Source organism: Phragmites australis, chromosome 1 (genome assembly GCF_958298935.1).
Source record: "Phragmites australis chromosome 1, lpPhrAust1.1, whole genome shotgun sequence".
In the NCBI taxonomy this organism is placed as follows: Eukaryota; Viridiplantae; Streptophyta; class Magnoliopsida; order Poales; family Poaceae; genus Phragmites; species Phragmites australis.
Window position 1 is genome coordinate 39249400 of NC_084921.1, and position 24959 is coordinate 39274358.

Here is a 24959-nt window from a genome sequence, read left to right on the forward strand (position 1 = left end):
TACTTCTACTCAAACATGTATCCAATTCATAGATTACTTAAAGTACACAAAGTTAGGCGTTAGACACAAACATGAAAAAGAGGTATTATTCGATCTAGTAGGTGTATAGTTAGCAAGTGAATTCCGGCGATGAATGTACCAAGCTATACGCCTTTATCTTCAATTGGTCATTTTAAAATAATACTAGTAGTAAACTATACAGAATGAAATTAGCCTCGAAAGGAAAGAAAACTTCAAACAAATTGTGAGCCTATGACTATCAAATTGCTCTATTTATTCAGAGTGCTCATTGCCCGTGCTGTAAAACAGATAACTTCTTGCAAATAGTAACTGAGACCTCTATGACATAATATTTTCGTTAGATGTAGAAAAGACAGATTTTGGATGAACAATGATCAGTAATGTCGGAGAGTGAACTCCTGTCGCAGGGATCCCGAGAGACCCCCTTTTTAGAGATTCGGCCAGGGGGATGATCCTGGAAAAGCTTATGTGGGAAAAAATCGGGAACGAAAATAAATGCGATGGCTGGTGGGAGACGATCACCCTAATGCAAGGAAAAGTGGGTACGCCGGGTTTTAGACAGGTTCGGGCCGCACGGAGGCGTAACACCCTACTCCTGTATGAGCGCTATATTTATCCTTGAAGGGGATTCTTCAAGGAGATATCTGGTTCTAAGGGGAGAACTGTTTACAAAGAGCTTGAGGCTCTTCTGTTCTAGCTTAACTTGAGCTGGTTCGAGTGTCTGTCGATCTATCTTTGGCCTGGTTCGCCGGAGATTGTTGGTTGTCTGGTCTCTTGGCCGTCTTGTGGTCGGGGGCTCTTTTTTTGCTCTCTCTTTTTAGTGTTCTCCATCCTTTCCTCTTATAGGCGCGCCGACCTCAACATATCCTGAATGGGAAAGAGGGGACGCGAATGCCAAGGTGCCACGGAGAAGGGCGTAATCATTTCATCTTGGCGAAGTGACAGGGGCGGTGGAGAAAGGCGGCGCGCATTCGACCACCAGCCGCTGCGGAAGCCTCGGGGCGCCCTAAAAGGGGCCCACCGGGCAGCCTCAGAGGTGCCCAGTGCGCCCACCCTGTCTTGTTCTTCTGCCAGGGCAGGGTGGCAGGCGGAGCGCTTCGATTCTGGCAACGTTATCCCGAGGCACCTGGATGAAACGGGACGGGACCCGTGCATTTAATGGACCCACGGCCCCCTGCCCGTGCATAGCAGGGTCTGACACTGGGGCGTGGGCAGCTGAGAATGTCAGGATGTCAGGATGTCAGACCGCGCGTGCCTATTAAATGCGGCATTGGGCCTTTGACTGGATGACACCCTGACGACGGGACCCTTCGGGTCGTTGAATGATCTTGCGCGAACCTTCGGGGAACCGAGTCCTCGGGGGCTGCCACGTGCAGCCCCGAGCACTCTCTCCCGAGCACTTCGGTGGGACCTTCGGGGCACCGAGTCCTCGGGGGCTGCCACGTGCAGCCCCGAGCACTCTCTCCCGAGCACTTCGGTGGGACCTTCGGGGCACCGAGTCCTCGGGGGCTGCCACGTGCAGCCCCGAGCACTCTCTCCCGAGCACTTCGATGGGACCTTCGGGGCACCGAGTCCTCGGGGGCTGCCACGTGAAGCCCCGAGCACTCTCTCCCGAGCACTTCGGTGGGACCTTCGGGGCACCGAGTCCTCGGGGGCTGCCACGTGCAGCCCCGAGCACTCTCTCCCGAGCACTTCCGTGGGACCTTCGGGGCACCGAGTCCTCGGGGGCTGCCACGTGCAGCCCCGAGCACTCTCTCCCGAGCACTTCCGTGGGACCTTCGGGGCACCGAGTCCTCGGGGGCTGCCACGTGCAGCCCCGAGCACTCTCTCCCGAGCACTTCCGTGGGACCTTCGGGGCACCGAGTCCTCGGGTGCTGCCACGTGCAGCCCCGAGCACTCTCTCCCGAGCACTTCTGTGGGACCTTCGGGGCACCGAGTCCTCGGGGGCTGCCACGTGCAGCTCCGAGCACTCTCTCCCGAGCACTTCCGTGGGACCTTCGGGGCACCGAGTCCTCGGGGGCTGCCACGTGCAGCCCCGAGCACTCTCTCCCGAGCACTTCCTTCTTGGTATTTGGGCTCTGCGGATCATCGGGGAACTAGGGTGCTCGGGAACCAGAAGCGGCGGCCCCGAGCACCTTCTCCCGGGACTTCGCTTCTACCTACCTTGCAGGGTGGTGATATGTGGTGGATGGCCGGCCTGGCCTCGGGACTTAGGGACCCCTGGTTCTAAATACACCGACAGTAGCCCCCGGGCCCGTTGGTAGTCGATGGGATGGAGACTGCGAATGGGCCCTTCGTCGCGACTGAGGCCAAGGCTGGCGTGGACGCCATGTGGCAAGCTTTCGAGGGGTGGCCCTTGCGGACCTAGACCTCAAGTATGTTCCAACGGGAAAATGAGTGGACGCGTGTCCACACAACTTCCGAAGGGTATGATAACCATACGGGCGGCACGTGCGGTTGCCGTGCAGATCGAGGAAAATACGCCTGGCAATCGCTGACATCGCGCGATCGGCGGGAGATTCGCCTGACAGTTGCGCCGATCGAGGCGACGCTTCGCCGAGCGAACCGTTCGGGCGGCAGTTTTCGAATTTTGAGATATAAAAGGGGGAACGGATCGGTCCGTTCCCCTTTTTACGCTCTCTTGCACTTGCCTTCTTCGTGCTCCGAAGCCCTCAGGAAACTCCCAGGCGACCGGAGCATTCTCCCTTCTCTCTCTTTTCACCACCAAAAAACATCCCCCATTTTGCCGAGATGACGAGGGTTGGAGGAGGACGACCGGACAAAACTTCGGACAGCATCTTGCCGGAGTCTCGTCTAAGGAACGAGGAAGCGGCGGATAAGATTAGGATGCTGCTGGTGCCGGAGGGTCAGGAGGGTGCTGTGGCGGTGAGGCCGGCGACTCTGATGCCGGCGACGACCGTCCCTGGGCGGACCGTCCTCTTCACCTCCTTCGTGGCAGCGGGGTTGGTGCCGCCGTTCTCCGCCTTCTTTCTGCAAGTGCTGGAGACGTACGGCATTCAACTGGTGCATCTAAGCCCCAATTCCGTCGTGGCGTTGGCGGTCTTCGCGCATCTCTGCGAAATGTTCGTGGGGGTGATGCCGTCGGCGACGCTGCTTCGCCACTTCTTCGTCTTTCGGCCGGTGGGGAAGAAGAGGGGGCACTCCACGGTGGACGTCGGGGGGTGCTGCAACCTTCGGCTCCGGGAAGGCCTGGGGGACCATTACATTCCCCAGGTGATGCGCAGCAAATGGGAGGAATGGCGACGGGACTGGTTCTTCGTCGACATCGACCCCCACGAGCGCCTCGAATTGCCAGAGAAGGCGGCGGAACCTCGGCGGTCAACGTGGGAGGCACCGCCACCAGAAGATGCGAGACTAAAGCCGGTGCTGGAGCGCATTCTGGAACTGCGCGAGGGCGGGCTGACCTCAGTCATGGTGGTGGCGGATTTTCTGCGTCGTCGGTTGGCGCCTCTGCGAGAACGGGCCCGGCCGAGCTGGTTCTACACCGGGCCGGAGGACATCACCAGGACCCAAATTGGCGCGAGCTGGGATCTGGGGGCGGCAGAACTGCGGGGGATGACAAGGGTGATCACCGGAACGGAGGATATGAGCCGGGCGGAACTCCCGTGGCCGGAGATGGCGCTCTGTGCCAACCCCAGCCGGGTGGCCATTATGGCGGGGCTGCCGGAGTTCGATGCCCAGGGGCCCGTGGACCGGCCAAGAAGCCGGAGTCCTGAGGCCTCCGAACTCCCCGGGCTGGAGGAACTACTTGGCGATGAGGTCGCTGGTAGCTCGGCGCAGGCTGGTGAAGGGGTCGCCGCAAGCGGCAGCCGCCGTACCAGAGAGGAGGGCGCCGCTGAAGTTGTTGCGGAGTTGGCGCCGGGAGATCGGGGAAAGTGTCCCCGGGCCTTGATCCTAGTGCCGGATTCTCCACCGTCGCCGACGGCAGCGGCGGCATTTCCGGTGCTGGAGCCGCGCCTGGTGCGGATGGGGCCCGCATCGGCGCCCGCGACCCGCACGGCGGAGACCGAGACCCGTGCGGCGGCACCCGTGGCCCGCACGACGGCGCCCGTACCCCGCGCAGCGGCTCAGCCGAGCCCCCAACGGAAGAGGCGGCGGGAGGAGTCAGGACCGACAGCGCCGGACCCGGACATCAGGCTCCCAGCGGCCAAATGGCGGTATCGGTGAGTCTTCTTGCTTGCTTTTCCATGGGCATTTCCGGCCCGAACTGAGTTTTGACAACTTTCACTTGTCTCCCGTAGGCCGGCTGCAGGCGCTGCTGTGACGGAGAGAGAGCAGGCGCCGGGGCCAGAGCCGAGCCTGCCTGCTGCAACGGCGGAGGCCGGCATAGGAACGGCGGAGATGCCAATTGACGTGGCGGCCCCTGGGAGAGAGGCGGAGGCGGCGGCTGAGAGAAGGGCGCCGGCGGAACCTACCCCGGGCGCGGAGAGCCCGGGGCGGATAATGGTGGAGGTGGACATTCTGCCGGGGCCGGCGGACAGGGCGGCCGATGCGGGAATGCGGCCGCTGTCCGAAACCTTGGCTCTGGCGGAGCCTACCCCGGTCAGGCAGAGCACGGGGCGGATGGCGGTGCAAAGCCCGGCGGAGAGCTCGGCCCTCCTGGAGGCATCCTGCGGAGAAGCCTGGGCCCCCCCAGTGCCCGGCCGGCCTGCCGATCCCTTCCTGGCCGCCATGAAAGGCGTCCAAGTAGCAGTCGGGCAGCTGGGGGCAGTGGTGAAGGCCAAGGAGGGGGAGCTCGAAGCCGAGTGCGCCCGCCTGGCACTGGAGAAGGCGCAGCTGGCGGGCGCGCAGGAGGAGGCTCGGGCGGCAGCCGCGCGGGAGCAGAAACTCCTAGAAGACATCCGCGCAGAAGCCGTGCGGGAACGAGAAACTCTGAAGACCGCGCGGGCAGAGGCCGCGCGGGAACAGGAAGATGCCGCCCGCTTGGCCGAGGCGTCGAGGCAGCAAGCTGCCGAGGCCCTTGCCAGGATGGGGCAGGCGCAGGAGAGGGAGGTGGCTGTCGCAGCCCGGGAGCAGGCCGCGGAGGAGCGGCAAGCCGAGCTGGCCCGCCGGGAGGATGCGGCCGAGAAGACGCGCGCCGATCTCCAGCGCTGGGAAGACGATCTCCAGAAGATCAGAGAAGAAATCAAGCGCTGGGAGGAGGACGTCTCCGTCCGGGAAGTGGATAACGAGCTATCGGCGTCGGATCTTGGTGCCCGGGAGGATTCGGTGGCCCAGCAGGAGGATGTGTTGGCCCGGCGGGAGAATGAGTTAAGTTGCCGAGAAGGCGAGCTGAGTCGCCGAGAGGGCGAAGCTGCTGCTGCGACGGCCGCCGCGGCTACCAGGGCGGAGGAGAATGCGAAGCACGAGGCGGAACTGGCCGAGCGCGAACGCGCCTTGTCCGAGATGGTGGCCAAGATGAAGCAGGCTGCCGTCCCCACCGTGGCTGGCGGTGCTCCCGGTCCGGCCGGGGACCAGGGACTCGAGGCACAGCTGCGGGCCGCCAAGGAGAAAATCGAGACTGCCTTTGTCTCGCGGGTCAACCTCGAGCATATGCTGGAGGACATACTCCGGCGGATGCGACGGGCCATGGAGAAGGGTGGTCTTGGACGGCTTGTCGACGACAAGAAGGGTGACGGCCCCGCACGACAAGTGTTGGGGCTGCAGCAGGTCTGCGAGCGCCTCGAGACCCTGCCCTGGGCAGTCCAGGAACTTGCCGCCCAGGAGGGACGTGGCTTGGCACGTGCCGTAGCCGAGCACGTCCTGGCCTGCTACCGAAGCAGGGACCCGAACTTCCCACTGGAGCCGGCACGGGAGGGAGTGGTCGAGGCTGAGGGGGAGGTCGCCCGGGCAGCGGTCCGGAGCACCGCCGCTGAGGTGGCGGCCGGCTTCAGGCGAGAGGTGCCGCCGCCGCCAGCCCCCGGGGATGACTCAGAGGATTCATCCGACGCTTCTGCCGCCGACTAGATCTTTTGTAGCCTCTTTCCTTTTGTTTGTAGATGTAGGAGTGAACCCTTAGAAAATGCCTTGGGAGTATCCTGTGAATATTAAATGGCTGTTTTTTCCTGGGCTCGCAACTCCAGTTTCTCTATGTGTTCGATGCTTCTTCCGATGTTTTACTTCGAAGTCCCGGGGAGTACTTAGTCGGGCCGTTCCCGACCTTCCCGTCCCCGAGGATGAAGTTGTCTTTGATCGCTGCTACTGGCATAGTCGGCCTTCAAGCTCTCACGAATCCGTATTGCCTAAGTTAAGAACAAAGACAGAGACTTCCTTGTCCGGGAGATGGATTGATCCCGCGCGGAACACGCCGTGCCTAATGAACACTTTTCCACTTTGCGACCACTCAGTTAGTAGAAGGGAGACGCGTGCGGGCGAGAATGTGACCAAGAGCCCTCGCGGTCCGGTGGTGCCCGGGCTTTAAATGGGCCAGGCCGAGCACTGACAGCCCGCCCCCGAGACCTGAGCTCCGGACTACCCGAGTAGCTCGAGCGATAGGATTACCCAGGGCACCCGAGGACTCGGTAGTGCTCGGGGTCCTTAAAAGCGGACCGAACACCACGACCACCACGAAGGGCTTCGGTCAGACGTTATCGCGAGCACGCTACTCTTTTCTGCAAACCGTTCTGTCGTTCTGGGAAAAAATAGTCACGCGGCAGGGTTTTGCGTGCGAGGAGGCCACCTCGCCGAACAGATTAAACTGCGAGAGCCCCCGAGAGTGACTCGAGGACATAAATTTACTTAAAGCAGACTTGTCTGAATATAACCACTCACCGGACAGCTGTCGGCCTTCCAGCTCATCGATCCAGGAGGGATGTGCTTCTGAGCTCGGGTGCCCGGGGACTCGATTCTTTCAACGGAGTGCCCGAGTGCCCAGAGGCATACGAGGCCCCTAGGGTCGGGTGATCTCGACCACCCGAGCCTAAGTGGTAGGACCACCCGAGGACCCTTGGGGCCGACCAAAGGCCGGGGCATTAAAGCCCTCGCGGCCGAGCTGCTTGCGATCGCCAGCCTGTGACTTAAGAGAAAAAAAATAGGATTTCTTTGTCTGGTGCGCTCTGCCAGTGCGGTACTTGTTATAGACTGCTCTCGTTTTCGACCCGAGACCTCTCGAACACCCAAACCGGCGGACAAGAGCGGGCAGAGGCATAACCCAGAGGTCCTATGGTTTGGTGGTGCCCGGGTATGACAGACCAGACCGAGCACCGACAGCTCGCTCTGGGGGCCCGAGCTCCGGACTACTCGAGCAGCTCGAGCGATGGGATTACCCGGAGCACCCCGAAACTCGGTAGTGCCCGGGAGCCTATCATGACACCGAGCACCACAGCCTACCATGGCGGACGTAAGTCAGCGGCGACTGCTCGTATGCATACCGATCTGGATTCTTTTGTCAGCCGGAAAAAAAAAGAGAGCGAACTTTTTCTCGCACAACCGAGCTCCTCACCAGACAGATTAAACACACGGAATCCAGAAAAAGTATTTTGACATAGCGATTGCTTATTGAAAAACTTAATGTACAATATTTATAAGGTTGGGCGACAGCGACTTACCCCACGGGGCGAAGCCTTCATACTGCTCGGGCAGGGAGAAGCCCCCGGCCTTACTAACCTGAACCGCGAACACGACAATCTACGGGTAGAAGCGTCGAAGATGCTCAATGTTCCACGGATTCGGGAGTGGATGTCCTTCTTCCGTCGCCAACCTGAAAGAACCTGCCCGGGGGACCGCGATCACGGTGAAGGGACCTTCCCATACAGGGGACAACTTATTCATTCCTTCGCGCGACTGGATGCGTCGGAGAACTAGGTCCCCCACCTCGAGAGACCGGGCCCGGACATGGCGCAGATGATAACGCCGCAGACTCTGCTGGTACCGAGCCGCTCGGACAGCAGCAAGCCGTCGGCGCTCTTCCAGGTAATCCACGTCGTCGTGCCTTTGATGCTCCTGCTCACCCTCAGAGTATGCATGCACTCGAGGGGAGCCCAGAGTGAGCTCAGAGGGGAGGACTGCTTCGGCGCCGTAGACGAGGAAGAACGGAGTCTCCCCGGTGGCGCGGCTTGGCGTAGTCCGATTGGCCCATAGCACGGCTGGCAGCTCGTCTACCCATCCCTTTCCATGCTTAGCGAGTACGGTATAGGTCCGGGTTTTGAGGCCCTTCAGTATCTCCGCATTGGCGCGCTCGACCTGCCCGTTACTCCGGGGATGAGCGACGGAAGCGAAGCAAAGCTTGATGCCGAGATCTTCGCAATAGTCCCCGAACAAGGCACTAGTGAACTGGGTGCCGTTGTCGGTGATGATTCGATTGGGAACACCGAAGCGGCTGGTGATGCCGCGGATAAACTGGAGCGCCGTGTTTTTGGTCACCTTGACGACTGGGACCGCCTCCGGCCACTTAGTGAATTTGTCGATAGTGACATATAGGTATACATAGCCCCCGACTGCTCGGGGGAACGGACCCAGAATGTCCAAACCCCAGACCGCGAAAGGCCATGACAGGGGAATGGTATGGAGAGCCTGAGCTGGCTGGTGAATCTGCTTTGCATGGAACTGGCATGCCCTGCAGCGCCGAACCAGCTCGGAAGCATCCTGGAGAGCTGTAGGCCAGTAGAAACCTTGCCGGAAGGCTTTCCCGACCAGTGTGCGGAACGATGAATGGCCACCGCACTCGCCCTCGTGGACCTCAGCGAGAAGATCGCCGCCTTCTGCCCGAGAGATGCATTTCAGGAGGACACCTCCTGCGCTACGTCGGTAGAGATCCCCATCTACTATGGCATAGCGTTTGGACTGCCGAGCAACCCTTTCGGCAGACGCCTCATCCCCAGGTAGGAACTTTTCTTTCAAGTACCCTCGGATGTCAGACATCCACGAGGCATCTTGAGGACATTCGGCGAGCGCAGCGCACTCGCCGGACGGCGGCGCCCTGACGGGGCTTCCCACTGAGGGTACCGCCGGGGTCCCCTGAATTGAGTTCGAGGTTTCCCCTTCATCCTGTTCGGCAGGCAGGACGGAAGGCCGTGCGAGTCTTTCTTCAAAGACTCCGGCAGGGGCACGCGCACGTGAGGAGGCCAGGCGAGAGAGCTCGTCGGCCGGAGCATTGTCGCGGCGAGGGATATGCCGCAATTCGAGGCCGTCGAAGCGTCTCTCGAGCTTTCTGACTGCATCCACGTACGCTGCCATTTGAGGATCTGTGCACTGGTACTCCTTGGAAACCTGGTTGACGACCAGCTGGGAGTCCCCTTTGACCAGGAGGCGACGAATCCCGAGCCCCACCGCAGCCCGGAGGCCAGCGATGAGACCTTCATACTCCGCCATGTTGTTGGATGCGCGGAACTGCAACTGTACGACGTACCGGAGCTCTTCACCTGTTGGGGAGGTGAGAACCACTCCGGCCCCTGCGCCTTTCAGCGAGAGGGAGCCATCGAAGTGCATGACCCAATACCCGGGCGCGTCGTGCCCAGGATAGGCAGAGATCTCTTCTGGGATGACGCATGGGACGGGCGTCCATTCTGCCAAGAAGTCGGAGAGTGCCTGACTTTTGATTGCCTGGCGACAGACGAAGTGTAGGTCGAACTCCGCCAACTCAACCGCCCATTTGACAATGCGCCCGGTGCCCTCCCGGTTCCGGAGAATGGGTCCCAGTGGATAAGTGGTAACCACCGAGATCTTGTGCGCCTGGAAGTAATGGCGCAGCTTCCGGGAGGCGACGAGCACGGCTTAGAGTAGCTTCTGCGCCTGGGGATACCTTGTCTTGGCCTCCCGGAGGACCTCGCTGACGAAGTACACCGGTCGCTGTACCCGGCGGGTCCGGATGGTGGCCCCACCCGGGGGGCTGCCACAGCCCCCAGGGTCGGTGGTATGGTCGGGGCTAGCCGGGCACTCGGGCTCGATTCCTTGGCTAGGAAGAGCAGTGTGTTCGGGCTCGACCCCTTGCCCAGGGGGAGCCGCGAGGATAAGTGAATGGTCGGGGGCCTCTGGGAGCTGGGACCCAGCACCCGGCCCCGAACATTCGTCACGCTCCACCACCAGCACTATGCTCACGACCTGAGGAGTGGCCGAAACATAAAGTAGTAGGGGCTCACCTTGGGAGGGAGCCACCAAAACGGGTGGCGAGGTAAGGTACCTTTTTAAGTCGTGGAAGGCCTGCTCGGCTTCCGACGTCCAGTCAAAACGACCGGATTTCTTCAAAAGCTTGAAGAGGGGGAGCCCTCGCTCCCCGAGCTTAGAGATGAAGCGCCCGAGGGCGGCCATGCAGCCGGCGAGGCGCTGGACCTCCTTGAGTCGAACCGGGGGTCGCATCTGCTCGATGGCCCGGATCTTCTCCGGATTGACCTCGATTCCTCGGCCAGAGACCAAGAAACCAAGGAGCTTGCCCGCCGGCACCCCGAAGACACATTTCTCCGGGTTGAGCTTGAGGCGGGTAGAGCGGAGACTATTGAAAGTCTCGGCAAGGTCCTTGAGCAGGGTGGCGCGATCTCGGGTTTTGACCACGAGATCGTCGATGTAAGTCTCGACGTTGCGGCCAACCTGCGAGTTAAGAGTGATACGAATGGCGCGCTGGAAGGATGATCCAGCGTTGCGCAGGCCGAAAGGCATTGACATGTAGCAATAAGTCCCCACCGGGGTAGTAAAAGCAGTTTTTTCCTCGTCCCCTACGGCAATGCGAATTTGGTGATACCCAGAGTTTGCATCTAGGAAGCACAAAAGATCACATCCCGCAGTTGAATCTACGATTTGATCAATGCGAGGTAAGGGGAAGGGATCTTTAGGACAAGCCTTGTTAAGGTCGGTGTAGTCCACGCACATGCGAAGCTTGCCGTTGGCCTTCGGGACGATGACTGGGTTTGCTAGCCAGTCGGGGTGGAGGACTTCTCGGATGAATCCGGCGTCGAGGAGTTTGCGGACCTGCTCGCGGATAAACTCCTGGCGCTCTGGCGCCTGCCGCCGGACCTTCTGCTTCACTGGGCGGGCGTCCGGACGCACAGCCAAGTGATGCTCGATCACCTCCCTAGGGATCCCGGGCATGTCGAACGGTTGCCAGGCAAACACGTCCACGTTAGCCCGGAGGAAGGCGACGAGCGCGCTTTCCTATTTGCTGCCCAGGTTGCTGCCGATACGGACAACCTGGGTAGCATCTTCGCCCACCTCGACCTCCTTCGTTGGAACAGAGGTGTCGGCGGCGAGTCGGGGTCTAGATGAAGAGGGTCCCGGGCCCCCTGAAGAGCCATCAACCTCGGCCTGCGCTGAGACCAGAGCCATGTATGATTGTTCGGCGCAGGAGACAGCGCCGCCGGAGTCAGCGATCACGGAGATAGAGCCTGCGGGGCCGGGCATCTTAACCGTAAGGTATGCATAATGCACGGCCATCATAAACTTGGCGAGCGCCGGGCGCCCGAGGATGGCGTTGTAGGGGAGAGGGAGCTCCGCAACATCGAAGAGGACGCACTCCGTGCGGAAGTTGTCCCGGCTCCCGAATGTGACAGGCAACTCAACCTGCCCGAGGGGCAGGGAGTGCCCGGGAGTTACTCCACAGAAGGGGAGGGACGGCTTTAGGCGTCGGGAAGATACTTGCAGCTTCTCAAAAGCCTCTTTGGAAAGGAGGTTGAGGCCGGCACCACCGTCGATCAGCACTCTGCCGACCTTAACATTGCAGATAGTGGGAGATACTACCAGAGGTAGCCGTCCCACGGCTGCAGTACTGACGGGGTGATCAGCCATGCTGAACGTGATCGGAGCATCCGACCACCTCAGGGGTCTTGTGGCCTCCTTGCTCGGGGTTGCCGAGCACACTTCGCGCCGCATGACCTTGATGCCACGGCGCGAGCAGGGTGTGTAAGCGCCCCCGTCGATGAAGGCGACCGCATGCTCGGGCTCCTGGAAGTCGAGCTCGGCGTTGTTGGGGACGACCTCGGTATCGCCTCCTCCGCGGGACTCGTCGCGCTCCCTCTGGCGCTGCTCCACGAGTCCTTTGACCGTACGACACTCCGTGAGGTCGTGCCATCTGGTCAGGTGTATGGGACACCATTTACCTGGCTCGGGCCCCGCGGGAGCGGGGGCCCTTGCTGGAATAGGAGCTCGGCCAGGGGCCGGAGCTCTTGCTGGAGCTGGCGCCCTAGCCGGTGCCGGGGCCCTCGCGGGCACAGAGGCCCGAGGAGGAGCCCGAGCGGGGGCCTTGACGGGGCGCCGATCGACACCCGGCTGACGCTCTTGCCGGTGATCGGGCTCTTGCGGTACCCTGTGAGTGGGGACTTGGGCTAGCTCGACGGGAGCTGCCTCGCGCTTCCTTCTCTTTTTCTTTTCCCGCTTATCAAAGCGGGAAGAACTTGGCTGATCGGGAGCGGGGCGAGGAGCATGCCACGCCCTGGCCTCCGCAGCCTTGGCGCACTTATCGGCCAGTGCGAAAAGTTCCGCAGGGGTCTCGATCTCGTGCGTACCTAGCTTCTCGAGCATCCGCTCATCACGGACGCCCTGCCGGAAAGCAACAATAACAGCATGGGGGGCCACTCGCGGAATAGTGTTGCGAACCTGGCTAAAACGCTGTATAAATCGCTGTAGCGTCTCCCCTTCCTGCTGTTGGACGGCGTGGAGGTCGCACTCCAAACCGGGACGTGCGAACGTGCCCTGAAAGTTGGCCACGAATTGGTGGCACAGGTCATCCCAGGAGCTGATGGATCCTGGGGGTAAGTTCATAAGCCAAGAGCGGGCGGAACCCCTCAAGGCAACATGAAAATAGTTTACCATCACCTTTTCGCTGCCTCCGGCCGCTTGGACGGCCGTCGTGTAGATCTGGAGGAACTCGACGGGGTCGATGGACCCGTCGTACTTCTCCGGCAGCTCGGGGCGGAACTTGGAAGGCCACCTCACCCGGCGGAGCTCGGTGGTGAAGGCACGGCAACCGGTGCCGTACCCCGCAGCACGAGCGGGGGTTCTCGGTGGCGAGAAGCGGCGAGCCGGGGATCCCCGGTGGTCATGGGCCGGGAGAGAGGAAGCCTGGTCCTCTGCCCCAACCCCCTGCCGGGTCTCCCGCTGTCGTTCGAGAGTGACTCGGGCATCTTCGTGGCCCCTCCGCTCGTCAAGGTGCAAACGAAGGTCCCGGGCTCCGGACATGGCCAGGGGGACGGCACTCCGCCTGGAGACCCCTCGGCCCGTGCGGGTGTTGCCCGCTGAGGAGCCGGCTCTGGCGGCACCGTGCTGAGAAGTGGCGCGAGGACTCCCGGCCTGCACCTGGCGACGAGCGGTGCCGACCAAAGCGACGACATCTTGCATCCACCGGCCTTCCGGAGTGTTTGGCGTGGCCTGAATGGGCGGGTGTCTGAGGAGAGCTTGTGCCGCAAGCAACGCGCTCCCTGGGCTGGCCTCACTGAAAGCGAGCCTGCGCCTAGGCGGCACCCGACGTGGTCCAGAGGCAGACCTGGCGGCCGGGGTCCCGACCACCTGCTGGGGGTCGGAAAGTACGTCGGCAGCGGCGGCGGCGCTGATGGGCCCAGCGCCTTGATCCCCTTGGGCGGGAAAAACCGCACGTGTGGATGGCGGCTGCCGCGGGCATGCAGCAGCGACGGGGCTTTCTTCGTGGGGCAGCGTTCCGTTACTGGAAGTGGAGTCGGAACGCTGGAGACGGTGCCCACCGGCCATCTTTTCCTGTGGAGAAAAAAGTGAAACAAACAATCCAGGGATATTCCCCCCTACCTGGCGCGCCAGCTGTCGGAGAGTGAACTCCTGTCGCAGGGATCCCGAGAGACCCCCTTTTTAGAGATTCGGCCGGGGGGATGATCCTGGAAAAGCTTATGTGGGAAAAAATCGGGAACGGAAATAAATGCGATGGCTGGTGGGAGACGATCACCCTAATGCAAGGAAAAGTGGGTACGCCGGGTTTTAGACAGGTTCGGGCCGCACGGAGGCGTAACACCCTACTCCTGTATGAGCGCTATATTTATCCTTGAAGGGGATTCTTCAAGGAGATATCTGGTTCTAAGGGGAGAACTGTTTACAAAGAGCTTGAGGCTCTTCTGTTCTAGCTTAACTTGAGCTGGTTCGAGTGTCTGTCGATCTATCTTTGGCCTGGTTCGCCGGAGATTGTTGGTTGTCTAGTCTCTTGGCCGTCTTGTGGTCGGGGGCTCTTTTTTTGCTCTCTCTTTTTAGTGTTCTCCATCCTTTCCTCTTATAGGCGCGCCGACCTCAACATATCCTGAATGGGAAAGAGGGGACGCGAATGCCAAGGTGCCACGGAGAAGGGCGTAATTATTTCATCTTGGCGAAGTGACAGGGGCGGTGGAGAAAGGCGGCGCGCATTCGACCACCAGCCGCTGCGGAAGCCTCGGGGCGCCCTAAAAGGGGCCCACCGGGCAGCCTCAGAGGTGCCCAGTGCGCCCACCCTGTCTTGTTCTTCTGCCAGGGCAGGGTGGCAGGCGGAGCGCTTCGATTCTGGCAACGTTATCCCGAGGCACCTGGATGAAACGGGACGGGACCCGTGCATTTAATGGACCCACGGCCCCCTGCCCGTGCATGGCAGGGTCTGACACTGGGGCGTGGGCAGCTGAGAATGTCAGGATGTCAGGATGTCAGACCGCGCGTGCCTATTAAATGCGGCATTGGGCCTTTGACTGGATGACACCCTGACGACGGGACCCTTCGGGTCGTTGAATGATCTTGCGCGAACCTTCGGGGAACCGAGTCCTCGGGGGCTGCCACGTGCAGCCCCGAGCACTCTCTCCCGAGCACTTCGGTGGGACCTTCGGGGCACCGAGTCCTCGGGGGCTGCCACGTGCAGCCCCGAGCACTCTCTCCCGAGCACTTCGGTGGGACCTTCGGGGCACCGAGTCCTCGGGGGCTGCCACGTGCAGCCCCGAGCACTCTCTCCCGAGCACTTCGGTGGGACCTTCGGGGCACCGAGTCCTCGGGGGCTGCCACGTGCAGCCCCGAGCACTCTCTCCCGAGCACTTCCGTGGGACCTTCGGGGCACCGAGTCCTCGGGGGCTGCCACGTGCAGCCCCGAGCACTCTCTCACGAGCACTTCCGTGGGACCTTCGGGGCACCGAGTCCTCGGGGGCTGCCACGTGCAGCCCCGAGCACTCTCTCCCGAGCACTTCCGTGGGACATTCGGGGCACCGAGTCCTCGGGGGCTGCCACGTGCAGCCCCGAGCACTCTCTCCCGAGCACTTCCGTGGGACCTTCGGGGCACCGAGTCCTCGGGGGCTGCCACGTGCAGCTCCGAGCACTCTCTCCCGAGCACTTCGATGGGACCTTCGAGGCACCGAGTCCTCGGGGGCTGCCACGTGCAGCCCCGAGCACTCTCTCCCGAGCACTTCCTTCTTGGTATTTGGGCTCTGCGGATCATCGGGGAACTAGGGTGCTCGGGAACCAGAAGCGGCGGCCCCGAGCACCTTCTCCCGGGACTTCGCTTCTACCTACCTTGCAGGGTGGTGATATGTGGTGGATGGCCGGCCTGGCCTCGGGACTTAGGGACCCCTGGTTCTAAATACACCGACAAGTAACTATACATGTTATCTTTTTGATATATTGCAAATGCGAATAAGTTTGACATGATCTTTTTTTTCTTTTTCTCTGAAAATTTCCACACCTGGTTTTCACATGCTCTCCATTCCTTGATGTTTTTAACAAGGTAATTTCCAGTAAGCATACAAAGAAAATCTCTAATGGACCCTCTAAGCAATCAACCAATAGGAATATAGGATCCATCGTTGAACTGAACACTGGTGACACAAATCCACCATTAACTATGATAAAATATGTCTGCACATTTTACACGGGTCTGAAAGTTTCATAACAAAGACCAGTCATGAAACTAAATAATTGTTCAGGTAAAGAGTTGACACATCCATCTTACACAGAGACTGACAAAGAACAATCCCAATAGATTTTTGGTAAAGAAAGGGTTAATCACACTACTATAGAACAGTACATCATTGACGGCTCTAAAACCCTCTTCACTGTCGGTTTTAGAGTCGACAGTGGGTAACAGGTAATGATAGTCAGTGACTATCATTGCCTGCTCCGTGGACCAGCAGTGAAAGGGGTTATCATTGCCGGCTGAAGGATTCGGCCCGCAGTGATTCCCTAGGTATCACTGTCGGTTGGTGATTTCAACCGGCAGTGTTGTGCCTCTCCCCTACTCCGTCCATGTCCTCCCTCTCTGTCCTCTCTATCCTTCCTCTCCCCCTACTCCAGCCATGTCCTCCCTCTCTGTCCTCCCTCTCTCTCCTCGATCTCTCCATCTCTCTCCCACTCAATACATGCATACAATGAGACATAAGTAATGTAAATCAATAATAAAGATACCTTCATTAGTACATAGTAATTCATGTCACACATATATACATAATAGTTCTTACAGGTCACCCCCGAAAAGTCAGTCGTGTTGAGCCAGTACAGTATCCCTCTATCTCTCCCACGATGAAAACTGCGTCTCCACAAGGACGGCTGATGGTGTGTGTACATGCGGGGACGCGGGGGGGGGGGGGGCGATGGTGGTGGAGCGGAGGATATGGCCACGCCTAATCGATCGTAACGTCACCTAAGCTCCAGACTCGTCGGCGTGTCAAAGACATCGAAGTCTGACTCCTGAACGCTAATATGGTTTGAGCATTCGGCCTCCTCCGCAGTGCACTAACGGGCCACCCTATCGTCCTCCTCCTGGGCACGCTTACAGGATGCTGCTTTTTGCTCCTCTATAGCACACAACTGATGGGACATCCTCTCATCCTCCTCCTCTTAGGTGCACTTGACGGGCCACTACTTCTTGCTCCTCCTTCGCATCATCGTTGGAAGGCCATTCTGTCGGAGAGTCGTTCGACGGTACCAACTTTTAAATACACCTTCATTAATATTAATACATAGTAATTAATGTCCTTCATTAAAATAGTGTCATTTGGTGATATATAAGCTGTCTAACCTTCTGGTAGATTTACTCCTTGTTGCATACTCTATACTAGAAGGTACGGTGTAATCTGAAGGTTTGTCTTGGTGATGAAGATAAAAAGCACGAAGGCATGTTTGAAGCCCTATTTCTATGGGAGGAGGTTAGGTTCCTGCTGGGTGAATTGGAGTTGGAGGAGGTCAGGCCGCTGTGAACGGGAGGAGACTGTGGATCGCCAGCATGTGGTGAGAGCGGTTCCATGACCAGGACCCAGTGCGTGAAGTCACATTCGTTGATGACTAAAGGAGGAGGCATTCTCGTAGCCAAGCGCTTTGAGCGGGAGGTGGTCGTAGGAGGAGGGCGGCGTGGACGAGCGGGACAACAGTGGTGACAGGCCGGCATGGGCGGAGGCACTGTATGTGGGCAGCGTGAGGCCGAGCAGTGATGGCGGCAGATCGGCGCGGGAGGAGGAGGAGTAGCAAGCCCATACGGGTGTTGCTTGATCCGTCGTGGTGGTGACTGAGAAGGTTGTGATGGCCCTGCTTTCATGCCCAGTGGCCGCCATCAAAGGTTCACCGGCCCCCACCATGGAATGTGATCGTGGTTGGCGCAGATTGGATTGGAGAGGGATCATGAGGGGAGAAGGAGTGGGATTGGCTGGTCCGTTGCGCCACTGCAAATCCCTCCTAGAGGCAGGAAAACAACTTGACACTGGATTCGTGGGTGGTCCCAGTGCGAGATTCCTCGGTGGAGGATGGGGGGCATGCGCGGGATTTGTGGGTGGAGTTCTCCTTTTTTCGCGGGAGAAGAGTAATGGTTTTTATCCAGTTTTTTATTAGACTGTAGCGGAAAGGGAACGGGGACAGGGAGAACAATGACGTACGAACCAACTCATGCTTTATGTGGTAGAGATTTTATGGCAGTGTCAATAGGATTGTGCAATGTAATTTCCTTCTAAACATTTTTTTGCCAAATACCAATTGCTACTTACATATTTTGCTATCAGCATGCTTTTAGAAGATAGCTCATAGCTGAATGCTTACCTTCCATTTTTTGTGCATTTCAGATGTCTGAGTCTTATGATATAGCTATCGTTCATCCTGGTATAGGGTCACTAAATGATAAAGTTGTTGGACCCGATGAAGCTGAAGCAAGCCATCGGAAAAAATGGCTACCAAATCACAGTGTGGCAGCACTTCACGCGACTAAAAGATGACCCAGAGAAGGCTAAGTGACACTGTTGGCCTTCCATGCTTTGCTACAAATCAACCCAGAATTGTACCTCCTCTTTGAAGTCTCATATGAAAACTTGCAAGAAATATTTTGATAGAAACAACTCGTTGCAAACACAGTTAAGCTTTCCACGTATTGTATATGATAGTTCTTCTCTAGTTACTTGGCAATGGAATTTTGAAGTAGTTAGGAAAGCTTTTATACCCATGATTATTATAGATGAGCTTCCTTTCATATTTCTAGAAAAAGATGGTTGTAAGGACTTCATGTTCGTAGCTTGTCCTCAATTTGAAGCTCCATCTAGAACAAGAATGTATAGAGATGTTCTACATCTTTATGAAGACGAAAAGGCAAAATTGAAGAAATATTTCAAGGATCACCTCAAACAATTAGCTTTACAACGGACAATTGGACTTCTTCCACCAACCAAAGTTACGTGATTCTCACTACACACTACATTGATAAAGGTTGGCAACTCAACAAGAAAATTCTTAACTTCATTTTAGTATACATCCACAAAGGGGAAGATACTGGAAAAACAATAGAGAAATGTTTGATTGAGTGCCGCGTTGAAAATGTGTGCACTATTATGATAAACAATGGTAACAACAATGATGGTGTTGTAGGCTACATGAGGAGTTCTAATCAACATGGCACTTTTTGTGAAAGGTAAATATCTCCACATGAGATGTGTATCCTATATTTTGAATCTTGTGGTCTAAGATGGGTTGAATACAATGGCCCCTTCTATCGAAGAAGAAGAGAAGAAGAGAAGGAGGAGGGGAAGAAGAAGAGACAAGAGGAGGAAGGGGATGAAGAAGAAGAGGGAGAGCCCCCTAGTTTTTGGCTCTAGATTTGCCACTGCTATCAAGTATGTGAAAAGCTCCCCTTCGTCAATGAATAAGTTCAAGTATTATGTGCAAATTAGCAAGGTCCAAGGACAAGGTTTAAGTTCAAGTATTGTGTGCAAATTAGCAAGGTCCAAGGACAAGGTTTGGTGTGTCTTGATGTGTACACTCTATGGAGCTTGACATATCTTATATTAAAAACTACCACAAAGTTTGAGAGGTCATTTGATAGGCTTCTAATCGAGGACCCCTCCTACAAGGAAGAATTGAATACTCTTACAGGCATCCCAACACATGATGATTGGGTGTTTGTGAATGAGTTCAAGGAGTTCGTCAAACATTTTTATGACCTTACAAAAAAAGTTTGGGGCTCTAAATATGTCACTTCCAATACTTCCTTGGTTCAAGTTGAGTGATTGGTGGGGTTCATAAGATTTAAAAAGAATTAGTGCTTTGAAGAGAAATGCACGACTTAGTGTACCAGATGCACAAAATGGGGGTCACGGTCCACCGCACGTACACAACAATGTCTGGTAACTATGAAGGCTCACCTCTTCAGATATATGTTCATCTTCATTTTGGTGATTATCAAATTATTAATTACTTGCAGGAAGAAAAATATGGGAGGCCTTTTAGCCTAATTGAGTCATTTGCGGTTCATATGGGTGCATCCGAGGACGTTGTGGCACAAGGAGAGGGCAATGAGCTTCCTCCTATTCCTAATGAACGTGCCCAACATCATTTGGTAGAAAATATCTCCAATACATTTTTTTTCTTATGTTAAGTGATGAACTACGAATTTCATATTTTCATTAGGACAACTATCGTGATGGAATGACGAACACTTATGGACCCGGTGTCCAGTGGGTGAGAGGCTCGTTTGATGCACAAGTTATGTATAACAACACTGGAAGAAAGCCTCATGGAAAGTTTACAATTGCTGATGGATCCTTTGATATATCTACAGTGTAATTTTCCACTATTTCTCATCCAACTCAGCCTCAAAATTCTATGCCCCACAGTTCTACGCAGAGAGAGATAGAGCAACAACAGGTGATGTAAGAGCTTAAAAGACAAAAATGCAGGAGGATCATACAGCAACACGTCGAGTAGCTCAATACATTCACCAACTATTTCAGGTTGTTATCATTACATGTGCCAATTCCTGTAGTGTACTTCACACATCTCATAAACTTTTTCTCTACCACGATTTGTAACTATGATTTTTCTTTTTGCAGTACTTAAGTCAGGGACAGACAAGCACACCTCTATCACAATACAGTTTGGCTTCATTGTTCCCTACTCATTCATTAGCAAATGCTCAGGTAATAATCTGAAATAAAACTTACTATTTCTTGTAACTAGTACTTAGTATTCTTGTTTGGCTAATAAATAAATACGCAAAACTTATATACTATTTTGTCCTTTTTCTTTTGCTAAGGATTGTACAGAAAACTTTTCAAATGGAGGAATATCACATCAAGTTGAAAGAAACTTTGGACACGCACAACAGGATATTCCAAACTCTAATGAGCATGGAAGCAACAATGATGAGATGAGTGACCGTGAGCGTAATGAGCACCGAACATGGTTCGAACCAAATATATAGGGATCTTGCCAACACCATTTAATTCAGTTTTTCAAAACAGAACTCCAATGTCTCTGTTTGGTCATGTATATCAAACTTGAGTAAGTTACGTTGCTAGGACACTATTATATTTGAGAGTCCATGTTTTGCTTTAGCACTTAATTTTTCTGGAGAGATGTTTAACTTTGTTGCTACTTGGTACTAATCCTCGCATTTATATATGTTTGTATTCAGATTTCTATCCTGACTTCCTTTGTTATAAAATATTGAATGTAAATTTGTTCATATTTGAATTTGAACTTTCAATACAATCATGTTGGTGCATATTTGAATTTGAACTTCCAACACAATCTGATATAAGATCATGTTGGTTCGTATTTTTGACATTGTTGTTAGTTATTAAAGGACTAACTTGTGGGTATGCGTGTCATATATGTGACATGTTGTATGGCATGGCTGTCATTGATCATAAGAGTGATCGCTGACAGGGCTGACACATATACGATTATATTTACACAACGATACTATCATTAATACTTAAATTAAACTCCAACAAGGATGCAAGTGAAATAGGTGAAGATAGCTGACAATCACGCACTGTCGGTAAGCAAGAATGCCAAGAAGGTTGTCAGATGTCAGACTTAATTACTGACACAACAATACCGACAGGGGATATTTGACAGCTGGATATCATAAAAATACAAAGCCGACAATTTTCATACTTTTGCCAACAGTTTTACACTCTCAAATATACTATGAGTTGTTGTACTTGGTGCTAGTTCCGTGGGTAGCACGATCTGGCGTTTGGTTAGATTGATGCTTTTGACCACCTTCGACCTTGGTGGGTGCGGGTGCATCAAGCGAAAGACCTATTCGACTACCTATGTTCCCTCTCTGAAGGTGGCGCTATGGTGTTCCTTTGCCTATTTCGGGTGAAAACCTATTTTTAGTTGTTAGAATAGGCAATGGCGGTGTCTTAGTGTCATGTCCTCCTTGAGGTATCGACTAAGAGTTGTTTTCCTTGTATTACTGGGTAACTGCTGCCTTGGTTCTGACTCTTTTCTGCTCTATGACATTTTGGACCATCTTCAATCTAGTTTAGATTGGTAGTTGGCTAGGTATTTGGTTTTTATGGTGTAATGTAACTAGTTTAGCTAGTAGTTCGTTTACTATGTTTTGTGATATTTACCCAGTTTTTCTTAATAAATCGATCGAGTCAACCCGTGTACCTTTTCTTCTAATTAATATAGCATACTGTTCTACTCCCGTCTCGTTTCGGAACTCGCAAGATGAGGTCTCATCTCTTCCTGGTTACTGTGACGAATTATCTGAACTGAAGACCCACGTGTCCAAATCTGCTCCAGCCTGAACTGATGACACACAAGTGTGGCTTTCAGACTCCAGCTGCTTCATCGACGTACGTAACTCAACACCAACCGCTCGCAAATTCTGTGGCTCAAAAAGACCACGAAGGCCCCCATTTGTGGTACTACCAAAGCTTGCATCCAACGATCGGAATGAGCTGCTGTTAGCAAAACCTGAAGTTAGTAACCGCCAACTGCCCGAGCAGAGGAACAGCGTGGATAGAATGGGATCACGTATGCTGTGTGGTAGTGAACGCCTCCGAGCCCTGCCAAGTAGGGATAGGCTTGGAGCTGCAAGCAGCACTTGTCCTCGCCTACACAGAAACTCTGCTCTGTTCTGCGTCTTCTCCTTTCAAACAAACAAATATGTCCAAGAAATTTTGCAGTAGCTTTTAATCTTGGTCAATTTCTTTCTTTCCTTGGACCCTTCTTCTTGTTAGGTTGCATCTTCTGGCGCTGATTGGAGGCCGCCATGGATGAGGCCTCGGGTCGAAGTGGCTCAGTGAGGGCTACAAGGAGCATCTTTGGCGAAAGCATCGGTGGGAGGAAGCCGGAGAAGAACAGAGCGCCGAATGTTCTAGCACAAGAGGTACTAACTTCTGGCTCCTGTGAATAGTAGTTAAGCACTGTTCGATTGTATTTCGTATCCAAAAAGGTTTCGGCACGTTGATTCTTGTGAATAGTAGTAGTTAATTAAGCACTGTTCGATTGAAATTCGTACCATTCTTCCCAAAACAAAATTGTGTTTCAAAATTCATACCACCTCTGTGTACGCAGAATTTGTCCTCGGAAATCAAGCAACTAGCAAAATCCGGCATGGATAGGCTGAACGAGCGCAAGGCGGCTGTGGACAAGGAGAGAGCCGGCGCCGAGTCCGAGCTGTCTAGGGCGCGCTCCATGGCGAAGGAGCTGGAGCGCCAAATCGAGCAGACCAAGGCCAAAGCCGCGTCCCGGAGATCAGAGCTCCACGCAATGTGGGCAACCAGCGCAAGCAAGAAGGGCACGGATGCGTCGAACTCGCAGGAGGAGCGCGACGCTGCTGAGTACGCGGAGGTGGTGCGGGAGCTGGACCGTGCCAAGCAGGAGCTGCGCAAGCTGCGGCTGGAGGTGAAGTCCGAGGCGGAGGCGAAGGCCAAGGCCGAGAGCGACATCGTGTCGTCGGCGATCAAGATCCAGTCCAACCTGCGCGCCGCCGACGAGATGAAGCGGCGGGTGGACGAGGCGAACGAGGAGCACGTCCTGGTGGAGCTCGCGCGTATCGAGGCCGAGAGGGAGCGCCGCGAGATCGATGCCCAGCGGAGCGCCGAGGCCGAGCGGTTCGCCAGGGACATGGAGGCCACGAGGGCCAAGATCGAGGCGCTGCAGAAGGAAGTGGCACGCACGAGGGACATGGAGGCGAAGCTCGCCGTGACCAACGCCGACGTGGAGGTCTTGCAGGCCGAGATGGAGCTGGTGCGCGCCATGGAGAGGAGCAGTGTCAAGAAGGACGAGTCAGCGGAGTCTGCGGCGAGGCGGAAGAAAGAAGAGGCGCAGGACAAGGCGCTACTGCAGGCTGCGGAGGCCGAGCTGGACGCGGCAACGGAGGAGCTGGAGAGCATCAAGGCGGGAGGCTTCCAGTTCATGAAGTCCATGGACAGCACGCGCACCGATCTCATGAGAGTCACCGAGGAGGTCAACCGGCTCAAGGAGCAGGAGAAGAAGACGGACGCGCAGGTGCAGCAGCTGAACGCCAAGCTGCTGAAGGCGAGGGCCCGGATGGAGGCCGTCACGGCGGCCGGCGAGCGGTCCAATACGATCGTATCCAACCTGACGTCGGCATTGCAGCAGCTCCAAGCAGAGACCGAGGCGGCGAGGAAGGAGGAGGAGCTGACCGAGCTGGAGCAACGGTGCGTGCGAGCAGAGACCAAGAACGTGAACGCCGAGATCGCCTCAACCGAGGAACGCATCAGGCAGTCGGTGAATGAGCTCGAGGCGGCAAAGACGTCGGAGGCCGCGGTGATGAAGAAGCTGAAGACCGCCGTGGAGAGCACAATGAAGGCGAGGGCGTCGCCGGCATCGCAGGGATCGGGGACCATAACCATCTCGCGGTTCGAGTACGAGTACCTGAGCGGGCGCGCGGCGCTGGTCCAGGTGGTGGCGGACAAGAAGGTGGCCGCGGCGCAGGCGTGGGTGCAGGCACTGAAGGCCGGCAAGAAGGAGTTGGCAGCCCGCGCCGAGGCAGCCGAGCGGGAGACCAGTGAGATGCGTGCCAGGGAGGCGGAGGCGGCGGCGGAGGCGGATAAGACCGCGTCCGAGCAGAAGGCGCTGGAGCAGGAGCTGTACGACCTGAACGCGGCGGCGGAGCGGGACGGGCTGCTGTGCGCGTACCCTCAGCGGCGGTCGAACCGGGTGTCGGCGACGATGAGGCGGGCGAGGGCGCGGCGGTCGTCGGTGTCGTCGGCGGCGGGGATCCGGAACCCGCGGTCGCCGTCGTTCACCATCAAGAGGAAGCGCAAGGTGATGCCCAACCTCCTGAAGCTCATCAGGGCGAGGAGAGACGCCAACGGCACAAACTGAGATGAGTCGTGACCGCGAGCCGCACAGAACTGTGTGCATCATCAGCATTCCGCTTTGCCCGCTGCTGCCTGCCGGGCGATGGCTTATATCTGTTCGCTTCTTATACGTGTTGCTGCAATGCGATTCTTGAGAAGGGATCCTTTTCTTAGTTCGAGAGTCTCCGTCTTTTTTCCACTCCATTCGGAAGACTAACTAAGACAAAAAAAAAAAAAAGAACAGTAACTGATCCTATAAATCTATACAGTTGCTCAAAAATTAACTATTCTTCTTAATCTTAATCTTTCAAGAAAACTTGTATTTTCGGAATTATATGAAGCCAGTAAACATAAAAAAAAATCCATGCAACTGTACAAGAACTGGCGCAGCATGGCCCTCCTATACGCTCGTCTGCATGTATGGCATAGCTCTGTTCTTATTGTGTCGATAAGCATACAGCCATTTCTCCTTTGTAGTAACTTGTGTGTTCGAGCTTGGAGTACATA

At 55.9% G+C, this 24959-nt stretch overlaps 1 protein-coding gene across 1 annotated transcript; it reads left to right on the forward strand.

Annotated features, from left to right (window-relative positions):
- Positions 1-22105: 22105 nt before the first annotated feature.
- Positions 22106-24625, forward strand: LOC133918473 (protein PLASTID MOVEMENT IMPAIRED 2-like). Its single transcript, XM_062362367.1, has 2 exons — positions 22106-22510; positions 22699-24625. The coding sequence occupies exons 1-2, from the start codon at positions 22394-22396 to the stop codon at positions 24475-24477; spliced, it is 1896 nt and encodes a 631-aa protein (XP_062218351.1). The 5' UTR covers positions 22106-22393; the 3' UTR covers positions 24478-24625.
- Positions 24626-24959: the final 334 nt, after the last annotated feature.